We start from the raw sequence: 22,887 nt of genomic DNA, 5'->3' as shown, positions 1-22,887 counted from the left end.
CTTATTGCACTTGGTCATGTTCATGACTGCCTATCGCTGATGCTATAATGTGTTACGTAGCTTTATGAATGCATACATAAGGGGGCGAACAGTAAAGTGTTAGCCAGTGCTGGCTGCATAGTCGGTAGTCAGTACACAAAATGCTGTTTTATTCCTCAGATAAAGAAAGAGCTGAGTGGATGTCTGATGTCAAACTGAGATGGACGGAGCAGCCCGATGGAAAGATCTTCAACAAGCAAGAATAGAGCAAGAAGAAAGGAGGAAAAAGTGAACCGAGTGTGAAGTTGGAACGGTAAATATTGTTACAGGAGGCTATTTGGGACATTTCTGACAGACATCCCAATTTGCCAAAACCTAAAACTGGCCTTACCATAACCGACCCCTTAACCCGAACCTAACCAAGAACTGTCAATGTTTCACCATTTATTCATTTATTTAACATTTATTTTATGAGCCCTGAATGACATAAATGACAGAAAATACACACATCAATATAAATACGAAATGCAAGCAGAAGGAAAGAAACTACACGGTCATAAAACAAATAACACATTCATCAGTAATAAGGTCCTAAAATCAGCTTTCTGAATTGCCACAGAGGCACCAAAACAACACATTTAAGAACATTTTGAAGATCGTTCCACATATAAGGTGCATGAAAACTAAAAGCTGATTTACCTAACTCAGTAGAGAACAAATACAAAGGCCAGGTGTGGTAACTCGTATGTCAAAGGTTCAGTAATGACGTTAGGTAAAGTGGGACTTTTTTGTAAAAGTGCTTTATAAATGAAAACAAAGCAATGTATCAAAAAGGGCCAAGCAACTTTCTGGTAGAGAATGCAGAGTGATGAGCATTACAATTGTCGCACTAAAACAAAGCGCAATGAGCTTTGATAAACGGCATCTAATGGCTTTAATGAAGTAGCAGCTGCTTTCATATAGATGTTGCCATAGTCTAGGAATAATCTGCTTTTTTAAATGGATTTTTTGAACCTTTATTTAACTAGGCAAGTCAGTTAAGAACAAATTCTTATTTTCAATGACGGCCTAGGAACAGTGGGTTAAACTGCCTGTTCAGGGGCAGAACGACAGATTTGTACCTTGTCAGCTCAGGGATTTGAACGTGAAACCTTTCGGTTACTAGTCCAACGCTCTAACCACTAGGCTACCCTGCCGCCCCAGTTCCTCTATTTATCGAGAGACAAGACCTGTTTCTATAGAAGAAGCTCATTTTTATTCTCAGCTTCTTAACTAACTCATGAATATGCTTTTTAAAAGACAGCTTTTCAGCTATACAGATACTTAGAAGCAGGGACACAATCAATGTTGACACCATCCAAAGTACATATGCTTAACACAGAGCTATGTTTATGTGCTCTAGAGAACTACATATACTTTTACCTGTATTCAATACTAATTTCAGGTCAATAAAGTTTTTCTGTAATACAATGACGGCAGACTGTAGTTCAGACAGAGCCTGGTCAACCATGCTTGGTCAACAATAGCATTAAACAACAGTACTTTAGGCATACAAGTGCAGGTTACAATTGTTTTACAGACAAGTCCATTTTGTTAATGTAAACAGTAAAAAGTACAGGACCAAGAATCAACCCCTGTAGAACACCTTCCATGTTTTTGATTCAATGTACTTACTTTTCTTGTTATTTCTAAGTGTAAACAACTGTCTTAACATGACAAACGTGTGTTTGAATTTACATTCTGTGGGTTACATTCAATGTAACAGTCCCCACAAGGAGAACATGTGTAATTGGTTAATTCGTTGATTGATTAATGAGACTTGATTGATTATATTTTTTCAATATTACCAACTAATGATTGTTCAATTTGTTAATTCTTATTATGGTTTATATGCATTTTCTAACTCTTCTTACAATAATATTATTCCTATTTCAAACGGCATTTATGGTATGAATACACAGTATAAAAATAAACAATTGTCTTACTCTTTAAACTACAGTTCATGTAATAACATTAACAAAGTTATACTATTGAAGTACGACACTTCTGAGTTTGAAATTATTCATTGGAAGTTGAGCATCATCAACTTAATAATTCCATGCTGTAATGTCATGTTCAATAGATAACATTGTACACTGAATTCAGCAACACTACTCATCCCTAACACAAAATCCAACAGTGGCCAGAAGTGATACAAAAAATAAAATAAAAATGTAAGGGTACGAAATATGTTTTAAAAATTGTTTTGCAGTATTTAAGTCCTGTTTCCAACATTAACTGGATAAAAATCTATTAAGAAACATAATTTGAAGATCTGTCTGTCTTTTAACTAAACCTATCATTCAAACACTTAAATAATACACATGAATACATCAATATGCACACGATGGACTAGACTGAATAGAAAGGAAGAAAGAAAGTTATTGGTCTTCAAACATTAGTCTTATTTTTCTGGAATACCACCTCAAACACACGCACGCACACACACACAGACACACACACACAAACAAGCGTCCTCCCCCATCACTCAGTCTACGCCCCCATGCTCACTCTCTATCTGTTGCTGCAGCATAAAGTGTGACAGTGAATTGATGTCAGTCACTGTAGGGTTACACTGCAGCACCAGAGTAACAATGCTGTCTTGTCCTGGGAACACCTGGGATAAGCTCTCCCTAAGTCTGGAGGTCTCTGCTGCACTCCTCTCCATATCCAGGCCAAGGCCCATCCCTGGAACAAGGTCCATTCCAGGGCTACCGTGTCCAGCCTTAGCCTGCCCCTTCCTTTTCCCTCTGCCGCGGGCCTGGCTGGACTCTGGCTCTACAGCTACACCAGGTGTTCTGTCCCTGAACTTCAGGACCTCTGTCTGGGCCCTGGGAGCTTGGGGGAAGGGGGTGGAGGCAGTGCCCGCAAATGAGTGACTGCCTGAGACAGGAGTCCTGAGAGAGAGAGAGAGAGAGAGAGAGAGAGAGAGAGAGACAGAGAGAGAGACAGAGAGAGAGACAGAGAGAGAGACAGAGAGAGAGAGACAGAGAGAGAGAGGGACGTAGGGAGAGAAAGAGTATGAGCAACGTGTACATGTTTATGTGGGAGAAATCTAGTCAAAGAGTAAGAGGAAATGTGTATGTGTTACCTGTGCAGTAAGCGTAGGAAGTCATCCAGATGGGGTCCTTCTCGGCCCAGCGGGTCATCAGGCACCATGAAGTGATCACCTACAAACGTGTACTGGAGGAGTCTGGGTAATACAAAATCAGTATGACACTGAGACCTAATTTACAGCTTGTATTAGTCCCATCTGAACAGCTGTGATTAGGATGACATGCCGAACATGGGCCTCGCATTTACTTGCAATTAAACCTTGTTCATAAAATGCATGCACTCTGGCCGCATTGTGTTCAGATCTAACTTTCCCTCCCATTTATACAGATCATTTGTGGTCACAATTAAATTACAGTATATACAGTGTATAGCCTATAAGCCTACATAAGTGGTCACCAACCTTTAATGAGTGAAAATGCAAGCTGAGATCCACCACTCAGATTTTATTTGACATCAATTAAAAAACGTAAGCCTAGGCAACATTAACCTATTAAAACCAGTACTGTAGCAATGAGGTTGTTGCAGTAGGCTATTAGCCCAAAACATTAAAAAAACATTTGAGGTAGGCCATATGATCACACAAGTAATAGATCAGTTGTTGTATTACTTGTGAAGCACAGCTGAGGGAGCATAAATTTAAATAATTCACTTTTTATTATACTGGGCTTTTTTACTGGGCCAGCATCTGATGGCAGACAAAGGGTCTGCCTCTCAACATCCCTCCACTAACACTGACCAAAAAGCAGCAGTCTTCCAGATAATACCGAAACTCAAGTCGCACCGCATTATTTCTGCATAATGCACAAATTAATGTTGTTACTCCTATGAACAGAGAAAGTTAAGTATTTCTCGATGTTAAAAGACCCAAGCCGCTAATAATAACAACACAAGCCTATAGATACACTTTCCTTTTACTCATTCATACTTCTGCAGTGCTGGTTGTAGCGCGAGTAGAACACACATTTTATGGCTTATAAAAGTTGAGTAAAATGCTCATAGCGTGGAACTGAGAAAAAATTGCTTTAATTCATACAACGTGACAGAATAACCGACCCTAAATGGAGACAACGGGAATGGACCATCCGACACCACCACAACTTCGGGCGGCAGGGTAGCCTAGTGGTTAGAGCGTTGGACTAGTAACCGAAAGGTTGCAAGATCGAATCTCTGAGCTGACAAAGTAAAAATCTGTCGTTCTGCCCCTGAACAAGGCAGTTAACCCACTCTTCATAGGCCATAATTGAAAATAAGAATTTGTTCTTAACCAACTTGCCTAGCTAAATAAAGGTAAAACAAAATTTAAAACTGGCCTGTCCTCCACCGCAACTTCGGGCAGCTGCAACTGACCCCTCCGATGCAGATGCAACTTCGGCAGCTGAAACTGGCCCATCCGACGCAACTTCGGCAGCTGTAACTGGCCCGTCCGACACAACTTTGGCAGCTATAGGCCTTTCGTTGGCCAGCTGCCGGACGTGCGATTCCGCTGTCTCCATTTAGGGTCGGTTATTCTGTCACGTTGAATAAATGATTGGAGAAAGGCGCAGGAATAACTAATATGGAGTTTTAATACTCCACCCAAAATTACACGGCTTCGTTTTGGGACAAAGCCCAAAACATACACATATACAAAAACACAGGGATGTAACCCAAACAAAAGAGTGAGGTTAAACCTCTAATAAATACACGGGACGAGACCCGTAATAACAAGTGCACAATACACGCAGCACGAAAGTCGAAACAAAGCACAGGTACTCACAAGAAGAACGGACATGGGAACAATAACCGACAAGACAATGGTGAACAGAGGGCACATATATATACACAATTACTAATCAAAGGAATTGGAATCAGGTGTGCGTAATGACACGGAATGAGCAGCAGTACCGGGGGAATCTGTGACAGCTACATTACATCAATGGAGTGCTATTCAACTTTTTCACGTTAACAGTTTTCCATCGTTCCCTTTGAGTGTCATCTTAGGCTATTTCGGAATGAACATGCCAATATTTGCTGACATTTTCACTGCAATATTGCAATAACTATTTACCTATTCCGGACTAAATTGTGGGCATATATTCTGCACAGGTTTTATTGTATATTGTGATGAGTGAGAATGTGATCGTTGGAACAGGTTAAAGAGCAAACAATGCAATTATTACAACATAAGTTGATGATAAATGACATCAAATCACGTTATCTACCATAGCTTTGATTGGACTGATCATGTCAACATCATTCTTTCAGAATCTTAGCTAGCAAGCAGTCATCTTCATGAATCAAGTTGACAATCTACTGGCAAGTCCTTTTCAATCCTTGTCATTTGAAGAGAAATTGTAGATAAAACGTATCGATGCTCATCGGCCATTGGGCATAAACACTACACAGTTGGAAATCGCAAATTCAACCATGAGTGGTTTGGAAGGAATCAGTGGCTAACTGCTAGCGTTGCAAAGCAATCACTAGCCTGCTTTTCAGTGGAGAGGGTGTTTGGTCCATGTCTGGGTTTAAGGGTCTCTTTTACAAGCTTAAAAGGATCAACATTCACATGCAACACCATGGTCCAGATAAGGTTGAATATATTGGTCATGCTGTCAATCCAGCATTTCTGCCGCATTCAAAACAACTGGAAAATTGGAACTAGGAAATCTTAGACTTCAGTGAGTTCAAGACAACTGGGAACTCGGATTATACCCTTTGAGTGGTCATCCAACTCTGAATTCCTAGTCGGGAACTCTGGCCTCTTTCTAGAGCTCCAACCTGAAGATCACTTACGTCATGATTCGACTGTGTTTTTTTCAGTTCCCAGTTGTCTTGAAAGCACCATAAATCCAGAGCATGCCAGACTGAAGACAAAGTTTGATGACAAAATTTGCCCACAAGAAGGGCTGCCGCGCCACCTTCCTGTTCAAATGAGCACAACAAAACAAAGTCCAAAAATGTCTTGTATGCTGCTGCATAAAGGATGTAATATGCCAGGGAGATACGTATACTGTAGCTAAGAAAGTAATACCAAATGTATGTTGTGTAGTAACCATGTGTCTCACCCTAATAATTTGGTCCCTTTCCCCCTCATAGCATAGCCTACTGTTCTGACTTGGTGGTGCACATGTAGCCTATTTTAGATAAATGTCATCATCGAATATTGTAAGAGCTTTCATTGTCTGCTTATATGCCCCCTTTATTTATCCTATGGTTCTGACTTGGTGTACAGCGAGAGTACTGTAAGAGCGGCCCATGTTCTGAATTATGTCGCCGTACATTTGAGAACAAATTGTTATATTCACTACGCCCGTCTTAGCTCGCTCATTAATATCTTAATCTAAATTACGGATTGCCTCTTGTCCGCTCATCGTTCCCAGTTTGTACATCTGAAATGTCAGTAGAAACCACATTTGTTAAAGGAGGTCAGCCACATCAGCTATGTTTTTTAAAAAGGCAGTAAATGAGGCTGAATGAACTGCTTCGCTGCCAGGCCAGGTGTAGCGGTGGTAAGGATTCACTCCATGGTGCTGAAAAGAAAGTTCTGCTGTTGGGACAGATTTATGTAGGTCCTAACAGTTTGTGGACACCTTTTGTCACCGTACAAATACAATTAATGTATTGTTTAGTGTTGTGTAGAGGCTTTGCTGGTATGCATCAAAACATTTTTGGAGGAGTTTGCCCCACAAAGATTTACATGCTAAAATCGCCACTGACTAGGCCGAGTCTACTTGTAGGCCTACGCCTACTGTTTCAAAAAGACCTACCTAAAGCAAAATATCAGAAATAAATTAGCCTATAGCTTACCGGATAATGCAAAGACACAATGTATGAAACTTGATGGGGAAAGTCTGAAGGGGAGAGAGAGACGGTTATAGTGCGATAGTGATGATGAAGACGAAATTGAAAACTCCAAACAAAAATGATATGCACCTGTCCTAAATAATGATCCGCCGTTGATACGTTTTAGTAAAACGGGTGGTTAAATGCCGACACCACATTTGAATGTGTGTGCAGTAGTACGCTCGCCCCTTGCTCTTTTGACATTCAATAGGTGGAACACTTAAAATAACGCTTTATTTTAGACGGAGCACTGATGATGTTGCCCACTGAATGTGGTCAGGCTGGCCTAATTGCATTTTACACTGAGAAAATCTGCATTTAGACCTGGCATGAAGATGCATTTTTTGATACATGAATACAAATGTGCATTCAGTCAGCATTTTTTTTAAACAAGATGTAAATAGGGTCTGATGTCATAGAGATATGAGGCGAAAATATATCACTTTCAAATCAAAGGGGTGTTTGGTTTATTCAAAAAGTTGACTTTAGTTGTCAAATCCACTAAGGGAGAATGAAAATGATATGGTTGCTGTCCTGTGCAATGCACACATCTATCCAAAATCTATTTCAGAAAATGTTTCTGATTTCACTGGACAGTTGCTAATATACAGTCAACTTATTGACAAAAAAATATTTCATGCCCATTTTATCTCAACTGTTTCCTCTCCTCCATTCCTTTCTTTCTCTTGCTCTACCTTTTCTTGATGATGTCTCTCCATTCATCGGACTCATCCAGCAGGTCTCTAAGGTTGTCATTTGTCACGATCACGCCATCCGTCTTCTGGGCCAGCTGCAGCATGAACCTGCAGAGAAGAGAGGGATGAACGACGAGGGAAGAGTGCAATGGGGATGTCAATTCATCCATTTAGAGAATATTCCCTACTAAGCGAACAAGCCTTATAATGTACATATATGAACTTAAACTGTAACAAAGCTGTTTATAAGCAGTTTTAAGGGAGTTTATAAAATATATTAATGTAAAGTTTAGAAGCCGTTAATAAGCGGCTATTAATATAAAGATTGTAAGCTGTTTATAAGCAATGTATATAGTTTAAAAGCTGTTTCCAACAGATCTGTAGTATGACAGAAGCGAGGATCCAACCTGTCATCGTATGAGTTTATCCTCTTCCCCTGGACCTCTCTGGAGGGGGTGTAGGAGAGGAGACCCAGGTTCTGGAGCTCAGTAAGGTAGTGCTGCTCTGAAAACAACACATACACATTTGCCACAATGAATCAATTCCTTAGGGATAATACTATACAGGCTTGGGGTCAATTCAGGAAGGGAATTAATTAATGGACAAACACATTAATGCCAAATCCATACAAAAAACTTCACTTCCTGAAGTGACTTGACAAAACTGGTGAAATGAAAGAGCTGGATGGATGTAAAAGTCTGGCCTTCCAGATGGACAGGAAGTGTTACCTTTGACCCGGGGGTCTCTCTTCTGCCTCCACTGGGGCAGTAAGGTGCTGATTCTGCGATGGCCGCGGTTCCAGAAGTGTTGCACGGCCAGGGCGATTCCTCGACACGAGAAGAAATTACCCAGACCGTGACTACAGAGGAGTGAGATAAAAACATTAAACACTGCTGTGTAGTATACTTGTTATTTGAATCATGAAAACAATAGCTGTTAGTTGGAGCATAGCATTACAACTAAAACAGTTGTGGAGTCATGTAATGCAGGGGCCACACAGGTATGTCACTTTGTTGTTTCTACACTGCTTTCTGTGAAAGCGTTTACTAAATAACTTAATGAATGAAGGAATAAACTCAACATTTTGCCTGCTCTTCTACATTTTCCATCTTATTGTTAATCTATTTGTCCTCTCACCTCTCTCATTCCCTCGTTCTCACCTCATGGCAACATTGCTCCCGTCGATGACCACCATCCTGAGCCCTGGGTCTCCTGGTTGGTCAGTCAGCTTGAGGTCAAATGGCGTCTGTAGTCCTTCCAGGAAGCGCTGCTGCCCGGTCACTAACGACCCTGCTACCATTGGCGGGAGACCCCATCTGTCAACAGCCGGGGCAGGGAGACCCTTTCTTTCTCCAACCTCTGTTGCTAGGGTAAGGAAACCCAGTTTCTCCTTCACTCTGGTTGCTGAGGAGTTATTCACGGTGAGGGCGGAGTCTAAGGTGGTCTGGTGTGGCTGGCTGAGAGGGTAAACGAGTTGATGGGGAAATAAGGGAAGGTTGGTGGGTTGTGGAGGTAGTGTGATGGGGTAGGTGGGCTGGGGAGGCCCTCTGACTAAAGGGGGGCTGGCTCGACGGGGGGTGTGTCTGGCCGGGTTGCTGTCGTGTCTGTGTGGGGTTCTTCTGGAGACCATGGGTCGGGAACGGAACCTGGTTCATCACAGCATTCCACTGAGCCAGATCCGGTTCAACCCTAACTGGGCCATCAACGGTTCGGTCTGGCACCTTCACTCCTCCTACCTCATCCGTCTTCCTTTCACTCATTCCTTTGGCACTCTTCCTTTCTACTCCTCGGTTTTCAGTAGTTGTGAATGGTTGTGCCGGTGCCTTCCTCTCTTTACCCCTCTCCTTCTCCGCTTCCTCTTTTCTGCACTTCTTTTTCCGTACCTCTGAGACAACCTCATTCACCTCTCTTGGTTCGTCACGTACCCTGTCCTGGGATTTGGCTTCTGTCTCTCTGGTGTCCTCTCTCTGTAGCTCCAGGAGTAGCTGACGTATGGACAGTTCAGGTAACATACTGTATACTTCTGTTACCTTCTCCTCTGTGTACCCACAGTTGGCCGCAGCCCTCTTCAGCACCCCCAGTACAAAATCGTTCCCCACCTCTCCTCCCTTACTGTTCCCTTCATCGCTCTCCCTGCCCCCCTCACCTCTCCCCCTGTCTACCTCTGTTGAATCCTTGGACAAATCATCAGACAATCCTGCACTCTCCCCTCCTCTTCCCTTCTCCTCTCTTTGCTCTTCTCTAGCCCTCACCCCTTCTCCCACGCCTCCCTCCATCTCCACTCTTTTATCTATACCGCTTCTCTTTCCTCTCACTTCTTCACCTCCGCTCTCCTCCCCCTCGCTTCCCCTCTCCTCCACCTCTCTATGCGCTAGCTCCACAAGGCTGTTCATGGCCAGTCTGGTCCGGTCCTGCTCTTGTTGCACCAGGTCCAGGATCTGGGAAGCTTCTCTGGGTCTGGGCTGGGCTAGGACCCTCAGTACCACGTCTTCCGCATAGCCCATAGCCGTGAAGAACTTCAGAAGCAGGCCAAACTCCTCCTTGCTCCCTACTGACAACATGTTCCCTTCTCCCTCCTCTGTCTCTATCTCCTCCTCCTCTTCCAGGTGTCCCTCCTCCTTTACCTCCTGTGGGGAATGCCCTTGTACCTCTTTTGCCCCCTCCGACCCCTCGGCTCGGCCACAAATGTCTTCGTTTTGGGGGAAAGAGTGGAAGATGGGATCTCGGGGGGCTGCTTCGTTCCCAATCCCTATCCCTCCTTGTGTCCCATATCTGCTTCCCTCTGTAACTTTTACAGTTGCGGTAGTGAACGTCTGTTGAGAAAACAGTCCAATATTCTGTAGACCAGGGTCTTGGTTGTGGTAGGAATGTTCGGAAGGTTTGGTCGTTGATTTGGTCATTGAAATCCCCTGTACTTCCTGTATGTCCCTTGCCTCTCCAGCTCTGGTCCCTATTCTGGTATCCATAAGTGTTAGTGCATCTAATTCGAATTGGCTGTCCCATAGTCTCTGTGTATCAGTGTCCATTAGACCCACTCTGTCTCTAGACCCCCCAAGACCAAGGTTCAAGCCCAGCCCTGGAATGGGGTTTGAGCCCAGCCCTGGACCAGGATTTAAACACCCATGACCTGGGTTTGAACCCCCATGACCCGGGTTCAAGCCCCCGGGACCAGGGTTAGATCCCAGCCCAGATTCCCTTACCAGACCCAGTAAAGTCTCCTTCACTGCTCCCGGTAGCACTAGCAGGTCCAGAGTGTGCCTGTCATCCCATCTCTCCACCAGAGACTTGAAGGCCCGACGAGAATCCAGGGTCTCGCCTGCTGCCCTGTCCCTAGGCTCGCTGAATCGTCCCTGGGTGCCCTCGGAGCGCTCCACAAGGTCTGTGATCAGGGAGTAGGCCCTGACCACTGGTTCTGCCAGACCTGAGATGAGCAGGAAGCCTGGGGAAACCACCTGGAGGAAGGAATGTGCATTTCCTTCTTTCATTATCCATCTATACATTTGATTGTGTGTGTGTGTGTGTGTGTGTGTGTGTGTGTGTGTGTGTGTGTGTGTGTGTATACACTTGTCTGTATGCCTGCATTTGAGTATGCGCCTGGAAGCGAGCATGTGTATGCTTACCACTATGCAAGCAGAGGTGTTTCTGATCAGGCAGTCCATGAACAGCCCCCGTGCTCCACAGAACACACAGTGAAGGACCCCTGGATACGTAACTTCCTGCGGGGCCTCCTGGTTCACAACTCCCTTAACAAACAACTGGAGGACAGAAGGGACGTAAGCAACTTCCACACAGACCATCCGCTGGCATGGCGCGGTGCTATATTAACACACTACCCCTCTGTCAAGAGGGGGGTTGTTCGCGATGGGTGGAAACTCAGGACACTAGACAACAAGGACTCCGAGTTAGCCAATGTTAAGTCTGGAACAGTATTGGTACAGGGCAACCCCAAACAGTTCAGCTGGACCTACACCGAATCAAAGAGGGAGCGCAGCAGGAGAAGTTCTCTCTTGAGAAAGACTCCCCCACCCCGAGCGAGTCAGACCTCTTCATTATACAACCCCATAGACTAGCAACCCAAGCAGAAAGTCAACCTCCCAGCACAGATCACTACAACCTCACTAAAATGAAGGATACATTCACCCAGCTGGAGGTAAGGCAGGTGGAGCTGGGAACAGCAAGTGAACACTCTCCAGTCAACACAGACCCAGACAACAGTCTAGCACAAAAACACCCCCTCAGCCAGACCTGAAGAGCTGGAGGGGGAGAGAGACATTTCAGAACTCTGGATTGTGGTGTGAGAACTTCAACAGGAGACAGAGCAGGAGCGGAAGAAGAAGGCCCAGCGGCAGGAGAAGAACAGAGCACTAGAGGAGAAGGTGGAGGGAGAATGTCATAAGGTGAAAGCACCAATTTGTAAGTCGCTCTGGATAAGAGCGTCTGCTAAATGACTTAAATGTAAATGTAAATGTAAGGTGAGAAAGATGACGTGTGAGAGAGAACAACCGATTAGAGAGCTGGCCTCCCCTGAAGAGAAGCGAGCAGAACAGCCCACCTCAGATCCTAACCATAGCCTCGACATCACAGCAGGACAGATAAATGAAGAACCCCAAGCCCAGGGGATCCCACCCCATAGCACCCCCCTATAGCCCTACTGAAAACCCCCCTACACCCACTGAGGACATACATGAGCCACAGATTGTACTTTTTATGGACTCAAACAGGAAATATATAGAAGAAAATCAAATTTTTCCCAAACACAGTCTCTAAACTCTGGTGTCCAAACCCCTCCCCCCCCATGCCCACATAGGCCCCTTCAGATCAGACCTATGGCCCTCCTGCCTACCCCATGGCCCCCACTCTCGCAAAGAGGACCTCCACATGAAAGTCACACATATGCCCAGGCCGTGAGCAGGTAAACAGGCCCAACCCCCACTCCTACACAAGCTCAAGCCAATGGCATGTACCAGATGATCAGCAGGCTCTGCTCACACTTACTGGTCTGAGGCCGAACCACACGACTAACAACACTGGACACTTTATGGAACACAAAACCTTCACTATCTAATCATGGACTATCCAAGGCCTGAGGTCATCTGCCTTTGGCCTAAAGACCAGGAACCTGGACTTCATCAAAGAAATCAGAAATACAGACATTGTCATCCTGGTTGCCCTCTAGGTCACAGAGAGCGGGAAGTCCCTTCCACCAAACAAACCGATAGTAAAACAGGGGAGGGACTCAGGGGGTATTCTTATTTGGTATAGAGCAGACCTAAGTCACTTTTAAATTAATCAAAACAGAAACGTTTTTGCTCGAAATTTAAAAAGGAAATGATCTCATCAGAGAAAAATGTCCTCCTGTGTGCTACCTATATCCCCCCACTAGAATACCCATACTTGAATGAAAACAGCTTCTCCATCCTGGAGGGGGAAATCAATCATTTCCAGGCCCAGAGACATGTACTCGTCTGTGGCGACCTAAATGCTGAACTGGACAGGAACCGGACACCCTCAGCACACAGGGGAACAAACACCTACCTGGAGGTGACAGCATTCCCTCCCCCATATGCCCCCCGAGGCACAACTATGACAACATAACCAACAAAAACGGGTCACAACTCCTGCAGATCTGTCGCACGCTGGGTATATACATAGTCAATGGTAGGGTTCAAGGGGACTCCTACACTAGGTACACCTACAGCTCATCTCTTGGCAGTAGTACTGTAGACTACTTTATCACTGACCTCAACCCAGAGTCTCTCAGAGCGTTCAGTCAGCCCGCTGACACCCCTATCAGACCACAGCAAAATCACAGTCTAGTTGAACAGAGCAATACTCAATCATGAGGCATCAAAGCCAAAGGAACTGAGTAACATTAAGAAATGCTATAGATGGAAGGAATGCAGTTTGGAAACCTTACCAAAAAACAATTAGGCAACAACAAATGCAATCCCTTTTAGACAATTTCCTGGGTAAAACGTTCCACTGTAATAGTGAAGGTGTAAACTTGGCAGTAGAAAATCTTAACAGTATATTTGACCTCTCAGCTTCCCTATCAAATCTAAAAATCTCAAATAGAAAACCGAAGAAAATGAACAAAACAATGACAAATGGTTTGATGAAGAATGCAAAAATCTAAAAAAGAAATTGAGAAACCTGTCCAACCAAAAACATAGAGACCTGGAAAACCTGAGTCTACGCCTTCACTATGGTGAATCACTAAAACAATACAGAAATACACTACGGAAAAGAAGGAACAGAACGTCAGAAATCAGCTCAATGTAATTGAAGAATCCATAGACTCTAACCACTTCTGTGAAAATTGGAAAACAATAAACAAACAACAACACAAAAAATTATCTATCCAAAATGGAGATGTATGGGTAAACCACTTCTCCAATCTTTTTGGCTCTATAACAAAGAATAAAGAGCAAAAACATATACATGATCAAATACAAATCTTAGAATCAACTATTAAAGATTACCAGAACCCACGGGAGTCTCCAATTTCCTTGAATGAGCTACAGAACAAAATAATAACCCTCCAACCCAAAAAGACCTGTGGTGTTGATGGTATCCTTAATGAAATGATCAAATATACAGACAACAAATTCCAATTGGCTATACTAACATCATCCTAAGCTCTGGCATCTTCCCCAATATTTGGAACCAAGGACTGATCACCCCAATCCACAAAAGTGGAGACATATTTGACCCCAATAACTACCGTGGGATATGCGTCAACAGTAACCTTGGGAAAATCCTCTGCATTATCATTAATCATCGTACATTTCCTCAATGAAAACAATGTACTGAGCAAATGTCAAATTGGCTTTTTACCAAATTACCGTACAACAGACCATGTATTCACCCTGCACACCCTAATTGACAACCAAACAAACCAAAACAAAGGCAAAGTCTTCACATGCTTTGTTGATTTCAAAAAAGCATTCGACTCAATTTGGCATGAGGGTCTGCTATACAAATTGATGGAAAGTGGTGTTGGCGGTAAAACATACGTCATTATAAAATCCATGTACACAAACAACAAGTGTGTGGTTAAAATTGACAAAAAAACACACACATTTCTTCACACAGGGCTGTGGGGTGAGACAGGGATGCAGCTTAAGCCCCACCCTCTTCAACATATATATCAACGAACTGGCGCGGGCACTAGAAAAGTCTGCAGCACCCGGCCTCACCCTACTAGAATCTGAAGTCAAATGTCTACTGTTTGCTGATGATCTGGTGCTTCTTCACCAACCAAGGAGGGCCTACAGCAGCACCTAGATCTTCTGCACAGATTCTGCCAGACCTGGGCCCTGACAGTAAATCTCAGTAAAACCAAAATAATGGTGTTCCAAAAAAGGTCCAGTTGCCGGGACCACAAATACAAATTCCATCTAGACACCGTTGCCCTAGAGCACACAAAAAACTATACATACCTTGGCCTAAACATCAGCGCCACAGGTAACTTCCACAAAGCTGTGAACGATCTGAGAGACAAGGCAAGATAGGGCATTCTATGCCATCAAAAGGAACATAAAATTCAACATACCAATTAGGATCTGGCTAAAAATACTTGAATCAGTCATAGAGCCCATTGCCCTTTATGGTTGTGAGGTCTGGGGTCCGCTCACCAACCGAGACTTCACAAAATGGGACAAACACCAAATTGAGACTCTGCATGCAGGATTCTGCAAAAATATCCTCAGTGTACAACGTAAAACACCAAATAATGCATGCAGAGCAGAATTAGGCCGATACCCACAAATGATCAAAATCCAGAAAAGAGACGTTAAATTCTACAACCACCTAAAAGAAAGCGATTCCCAAACCTTCCATAACAAAGCCATCACCTACAGAGAGATGAACCTGGAGAAGAGACCCCTAAGCAAGCTGGTCATGGGGCTCTGTTCACAAACACAAACAAACCCCACAGAGCCCCAGGACAGCAGCACAATTAGACCCAACCAAATCATGAGAAAACAAAAAGATAATTACTTGACACATTGGAAAGAATTAACACAAAAAAAACTGAGCAAACTAGAATGCTATTTGGCCCTAAACAGAGAGTACACAGTGGCAGAATACCTGACCACTGTGACTGACCCAAACTTAAGGAAAGCTTTGACTATGTACAGACTCAGTGAGCATAGCCTTGCTATTGAGGAAGGTTGCCATAGGCAGACCTGGCTCTCAAGAGAAGACAGGCTATGTGCACACTGCCCACAAAATGAGGTGGAAACTGAGCTGCACTTCCTAACCTTATGCATGACTATATTAGACACACATTTCCCTCAGATTACACAGACCGACAAAGAATTCAAAAACAGACCCGATTTTGATAAACTCACATTTTTATTGGGTGAAATACCACAGTGTGCCATCACAGCAGCAAGATTTGTGACCTGTTGCCACAAGAAAAGGGCAACCAGTGAAGAACAAACACCGTTGTAAATAAAACCCATATGTATGTTTATTTATTTTCCCTTTTGTACTTGAACTATTTGAACATAATATGACATTTGTAATGTCTTTATTCTTTTGGAACTTTTGTGAGTGTAATGTTCACTGTAAAAAAATATATACAGTGTGGCAAAAAAGTATTTAGTCAGCCACCAATTGTGCAAGTTCTCCCACTTAAAAGATGAGAGAGGCCTGTAATGTTCATCATATGTACACTTCAACTATGACAGACAAAATGAGATAAAAAATCCAGAAAATCACACTGTAGGATTTTAAATGAATGAATTTGCAAATTATGGTGGAAAATAAGTATTTGGTCAATAACAAAAGTTTATCTCAATACTATATACCCTTTGTTGGCAATGACAGAGGTCAAACATTTTCTGTAAGTCTTCACAAGGTTTTCACACACTGTTGCTGGTATTTTGGCCCATTCCTCCATGCAGATCTCCTCTAGTGTAGTGATGTTTTGGGGCTGTTGCTGGGCAACACAGACTTTCAACTCCCTCCAAAGATTTTCTATGGGGTTGAGATCTGGAGACTCCAGGACCTTGAAATGCTTCTTACGAAGCCACTCCTTCGTTGCCCGGGCGGTGTGTTTGGGATCATTGTCATGCTGAAAGACCCAGCCACGTTTCATCTTCAATGCCCTTGCTGATGGAAGGAGGTTTTCACTCAAAATCTCACGATACATGGCCCCATTCATTCTTTCCTTTACACGGATCAGTCGTCCTGGTCCCTTTGCAGAAAAACAGCCCCAAAGCATGATGTTTCCACCCCCATGCTTCACAGTAGGTATGGTGTTCTTTGGATGAAACTCAGCATTCTTTGTCCTCCAAACACGACGAGTTGAGTTTTTACCAAAAAGTTCTATTTTTGTTTCATCTGACCATATGACATTCTCCCAATCTTCTTCTGGATCATCCAAATGCTCTCTAGCAAACTTTAGACGGGCCTGGACATGTACTGGCTTAAGCAGGGGGACACGTCTGGCACTGCAGCATTTGAGTCCCTGGCGGTGTAGTGTGTTACTGATGGTAGGCTTTGTTACTTTGGTCCCAGCTCTCTGCAGGTCATTCACTAGGTCCCCCCGTGTGGTTCTGGGATTTTTGCTCACCGTTCTTGTGATCATTTTGACCCCACGGGGTGGGATCTTGCGTGGAGCCCCAGATCGAGGGAGATTATCAGTGGTCTTGTACGTCTTCCATTTCCTAATAATTGCTCCTACAGTTGATTTCTTCAAACCAAGCTGCTTACCTATAGCCTATTCAGTCTTCCCAGCCTGGTGCAGGTCTACAATTTTGTTTCTGGTGTCCTTTGACAGCTCTTTGGTCTTGGCCATAGTGGAGTTTGGAGTGTGACTGTTTGAGGTTGTGGACAGGTGTCTTTTATACTGATAACAAGTTCAAACAGGTGCCATTAATACAGGTAACGAGTGGAGAACAGAGGAGCCTCTTAAAGAAGAAGTTACAGGTCTGTGAGAGCCAGAAATCTTGCTTGTTTGTAGGTGACCAAATACTTATTTTCCACCATAATTTGCAAATAAATTCATAAAAAATCCTACAATGTGATTTTCTGGATTTTTTTCTCATTTTGTCTGTCATAGTTGAAGTGTACCTATGATGAAAATTACAGGCCTCTCATCTTTTTAAGTGGGAGAACTTGCACAATTGGTGGCTGACTAAATACTTTTTGCCCCACTGTATAGTTTATTTCACTTTTGTTTAATATATATTTCACTTGCGGTGGCAATGAAAACATGTTTCCCATGCAAATAAAGTCCCTTAAATTGTATTGAAATTGAGAGCGAGAGAGATAGAACGAGCGAGATGGGTTGGGATAATGGTGGGGGCAGATTGAGAGAGAGAGTGAGACAGAGAGAGAAAGAGAAAGACAGAGAGTGAGAGACAGACATATATATATATATGAATGAGAGAGAGAGAGAGAGAGAGAGAGAGAGAGAGAGAGAGAAAGACAGAGAGAGAGAGAAAGACAGAGAGAGAGAAAGAGAAAGACAGAGAAAGACAGAGAGAGAGAAAGACAGAGAGAGAGACAGAGAGAGAGAGCGAGAGAAAGACAGAGAGAGAGAGAAAGAGAGAGAGAGACAGAGGCAGAGAGAGAGACAGAGAGACAGAAAGACAGAGAGTGAGAGAAAGACAGAGTGAGAGAGAGACAGAGAGAGAGAGAGAGACAGAGAGAGAAAGAAAGAGAGAGAGACAGAGAGAGAGAAAGAGAGAGAGAGAGAAAGACAGAGAGACAGAGAGAGAGAGAAAGACAGAGAGACAGAGAGAGAGAAAGACAGAGAGAGAGAGAGAGAGAGAGAGAGAGAGAGAGAGAGAGAGAGAGAGAGAGAGAGAGAGAGAGAGAGAGAGAGAAAAAGACAGAGAGAGAGAGAGAGAGAGAGAGAGAGAGAGAGAAAGAGGTACTTGGGTCCTATATAATGTTATAACGTAGGGTTTGGAGTTTTCCCCGGTCAGATGACGTGATCAGAAAACCCCCAGGTCCCTTATGACACATATAGTGAAATTACCACCTAGTGTTAATGCAAAAGACTAAAAGGTTCATTTCAACCATAAAACATGTTAACATAAGGGCATTTCCATCTAAAAGGACCCATGAGCACCAACATCTGAAGTTCATAGGAGCATGTCAAATTGGGTGTCAAATGAAAGTTAAGGGTCTATATGTTATTTAAAAACATTTTTCAAACTTTTTCCATTCTAAAAATGTGGAATAAGCAAAGGCTTTGATTTCTGGTCAAACATGGAAAAGAGGTCTTAGACAACACATGTCTTAAGAGGTATTAGAACAACATTTGAGTTTTTCTTCCCTCATGTGGAGGGAGGAAAATGTATGTTCACAGAAGTAACAAATAAAGGTTGACCTACAAATTAGTTATAGTGTTGTTACTGACAAGAAGTTTGTTTATGAATGATTAAGTGAATGAAACTCATAATTATGATAATTAATCAGTAACAGAATTACTACAATTGAATTGGCTTCAATAGTAGTCAAACACCACAGTTGGGTCACCTGCTACTGTCCTCCCTTCCACTGGCATACTATTATGTTCAGCTCATAACAGTTTTATTCTCTTTCTGTCGTTTGGTGGTCAACGCAAGACTGTGACTGTCTTGAAAACCTCTCCCTCTCACTCTCTCCAGTTAATGTCACCTACCACCGACCCTATTTCGTTTTACTGTAACAAACATCCTCACCCACTGAGCACCGACCAACACTGGACGTCAATGTACGTTAAAAAGTCGTTGAAATTTGGTCCTGGCTGGAACAGATCTGAACCACTCATAGACGTCTATGTTGCACAAGTTTGGACAGCACAGTACAGTAGATCTCAGTAGAGAACAGTACAGTAAAGACTAGTATAGTAGAGTAAAGCACAGTACTGTAAAGTAGAGTTCAGTACAGTACAGTAGGGCACACTAAAGTAGAGCAGTCTAATATACTGTACTGAACATATCTACTGTGCTGTGCTCTACTGTATTGTACTGTACTCTACTATGCTCTACTGTATTATACTGTACTCTGCTGTACTGTGCTGTCCAAAGTTGTGAAACATAGACGTCTATGATTGTTTCAGATTTGGTCTGGTCCGGACCTACCAAATGTGTTATTGTTTGGGGGCAGAACTCATTAAAATAATAGCCAGATGTGTAGAATAATACCCATATATGCAAAAGAAGGATATTGCATATTTCTACCTTTGTTTACCTATTCAGGATACATCACCATGAAGAGAATGATATTTATATCCATAATTATGCATTTCTGTATCATACAGATCAGGGACCCATAATGTAATTCCATTACCAGATGTAAATCCACTTCACCTACTGTCGTTCAATAACAATATTTGGGGGGGGGGGAAACGTCGTCGCATAAAAAACTGAGGGAGATTTGACCGTAATTCTGTTACCAAACTTTGGTATCAGCACGGTTCTTCCAGTAAACGTTTTTAAAATAATTTTTTAAATATCTGTGTAAATTGGTGTAAATAAAGTGTACATCTGTGTAAATAAAGTCAAAGCGTAATTCTGTTACCATGAAATTGCCCATAGCATTAAAACTAAGAGTTCAGAATAATAATAATAAAAATAATAATTATACGAGTAATTTCTTACTTTGGCAGCCACAACGTCGTTCCTTCCTCCTCTTAGTTTAAGCCAGATCTGTCCATCATGTGGCAACACAGCATCCTCCTCTCTCCCGATCATAAAGGACACCCCAAATATCCTCTCCAGGGAGGGGTGGAAGGACAGTAGGGCTCCGCGTAGCGCGCCGGAACACGCAAACTCATCCTCCACCCGGTCCTCTCCTCCTCCATCACTCCATCCTTCTCTCTCTCTTCCAGACATTGGAGAGAGATGGCTCAGGGCAGAGGCCATGGGAATGGGGGTTGTGTCAGAACTCACTGAGAGGGTGGGAGAGAGAGATAGAGACAAAGAGACAGACAGAGGGATATGGAAAGAGAGAGAGAGCGAGACACACAGAGAAATAAATGATCTGTCAATTTATTCTATTTCCATATTCTATTTCCAATAAAATATTAATAATTTAATATGCCCATGTCAGGCAATGATCTGCTATAGATCTATAGAGAGAAATAGTAATGTTTTTTTTTTGTAGGCACTAACTCCGCCATGGCTCGTTGGACAAAGTCTATGGGGGAAATGAATGGCGTTTTTTTGGATAAACGCTGAAAATAAGGACTTAATAATTCAAAGGTCATGTTAGCTGACTGCTATTATTTCATAGACCAAAACGTATAACATCTCCTACGCCTGTGTTAACCTTCTTTTCGGCGTTTATTCCAAAACTCTTTCCCCGTTCATTTTTATCATAGAGATGGTTGAACGAACGAGGTAACTCATTTCCGGGTTTTAGGACTACAAGCTGGCGAACTCTATGGGTCGAGCGAGATTTGGAAGGTTTGCCTCGCGAGGACTTCTTAGTAGGAATATTAACAGGAATTGACAAACATTCTCTAAACCCAATCTCGTCCACAGCTAACAATAGTTTTATTTAATTTACAAAGTTAAATGTAGACTTTACATTTAAATAATATTATGAACAAACTCAACAATTCTCTAAACGCATTCCTCGTTCTCCCAAAGTTGCTCTCTTTCACTATGGCTCAAAATGTAGATTTCTAATAGGCTATTGGAATAATTTGATGCTGCCTTCTGCGAATTTAAAATAATACAGTACAAAATTCATAAATACCGTAAGATCAAAAAACGATGTGCCAGACCGACAGTAGCCGTTGGTAAAATAAAACGAGATAAAGTGTCAATTGAACAACATTTGAGTTTCTGTCTGAACTTGTGTGGTCTTCAAAAACGAAACAATAGACACAACAACGTAAATGCTAGAGTATCTGCGACATTCATAAAGCCAACTCAACTCATATCTCTTGCCAGTCACATGCACGACTTCAATTTGTTATTATCGGTAATACCGTAAACCGACAGTTAAGTTAAGTTGCATATTCATTATTGATTAAATATCGTTGGTGCTTTAGAATTAGGACTAACGGTTTTACATAAATATGACATTAAAAGTTACTGAATACTTGTAAAACAAGCACATTTAAACCCGACCTCTCGGTGAAGGGTGACACCAGGAAACAAAAATGCGCAGATACACCAGGCTGTACGATCAAAACACAGAGAGTGAATCAAGAGATAAGGGGAATTCCATTTACGTCATGCACGACATAGAACACTTCCCTTTCCATAGATAAGTAGGTGGTTCCGCTGTAAACTATAATTAACTTCACACTGTAATTCTTTGCAACAAATAATCGAATCTAGCATTTCGTGACAGTAATTGTCAGTTGAAGAATCTAAGCCTAAAACCATCATATTAACCATAACCCCTCTGTTTCGTTATTTATATAAATTATAATGGGATTGGGGTAGGGGTAGAGGAGAGAAAAAAACATTGGATATTTATATATGGGGACCTTTCTGCGTGGAGAGCTACCAGCGCTGCTTACACGGTTCCCTCATGATATGCTCTTATTTATTTAGTTGTGGGGGTTTGGAGTCAGACACATGCTCTGCTGTAAAACATACAGTATAGTTTGAGTGAAGTTGGGTTTCTCTCCCTCTCTGTTCCTCTCTACCAGTTGTGGTGGATATCAAGTGATCTGGAGCAGTGCTTGCAATTAGTTGTTCAGTTCTGTTTTCTATTAGTTTACAATTCTAACCTTGGCTAAAAGGGAATGGGAAAAATATAAAATAAGGAACATGGGATTCTCTCGCCCTAGGCTCGCAGGCCTGCTCCTGCCCATGTCAAAGGCCTGCTCATGACCACAGCAAGCTACACAGTGCTGGGTGCGGCCCAGAGATTGGTTCTTGCCACCTGGTCTCAGAGCATTTGATTATTCTGTACGTAAATCCGAAACACATCATTTAGTATGAAATGTTACGTTTGTATGGTATATATTCATTTGTGGATGTCCATCCCCCATTTCGTATGATATGCTACAAATGACAATTTATATTATATGTTAGAAATTTGTCAAACGTACAATATGTTACAATTTCTAGCTAGGTGGCTAGGTAACTAACGTTAGCTAGGTTAGGGGTTAGGGTTAAGGTTAGGCTTATGTTTAGGAGTTAGGTTTAAGGTTAGGGTTAGCTAAAAGGGCTAGAGAAAAGGTTAGCTAACATTAGCTAACTACTTAATAGTAAGTAGTTGAAAAGTCACTAATTAGCTAAAATTGTCTGTGAGGAGATTCGAACTCACAACCTTTGGGTTAGGGTTAGGAGTTATGTTTAAGGTTAGGGGAAGGGTTAGCTAAAAG

The 22,887-nt window shown here is 42.6% G+C and overlaps 1 protein-coding gene across 1 annotated transcript; it reads right to left on the bottom strand.

The window, feature by feature from the left end:
* Positions 1-414: 414 nt before the first annotated feature.
* LOC115133347 (uncharacterized) lies at positions 415-21,440 on the bottom strand. The gene is given in 10 exon segments (XM_029666484.2): positions 415-2,915; positions 3,110-3,211; positions 7,593-7,700; positions 8,000-8,096; positions 8,321-8,451; positions 8,753-9,175; positions 9,177-11,044; positions 11,213-11,347; positions 20,198-20,487; positions 21,300-21,440. Coding segments are annotated over 9 exon segments (3,537 nt in total). The 5' UTR covers positions 20,462-20,487; positions 21,300-21,440; the 3' UTR covers positions 415-2,506.
* Between the last annotated feature and the right edge of the window lie 1,447 nt (positions 21,441-22,887).

The sequence above is a fragment of the Oncorhynchus nerka genome, linkage group LG8, assembly GCF_034236695.1.
Source record: "Oncorhynchus nerka isolate Pitt River linkage group LG8, Oner_Uvic_2.0, whole genome shotgun sequence".
In the NCBI taxonomy this organism is placed as follows: Eukaryota; Metazoa; Chordata; class Actinopteri; order Salmoniformes; family Salmonidae; genus Oncorhynchus; species Oncorhynchus nerka.
Note: the sequence above shows the minus strand (reverse complement) of the source record. Positions and strands in the feature narration are given on the sequence as shown.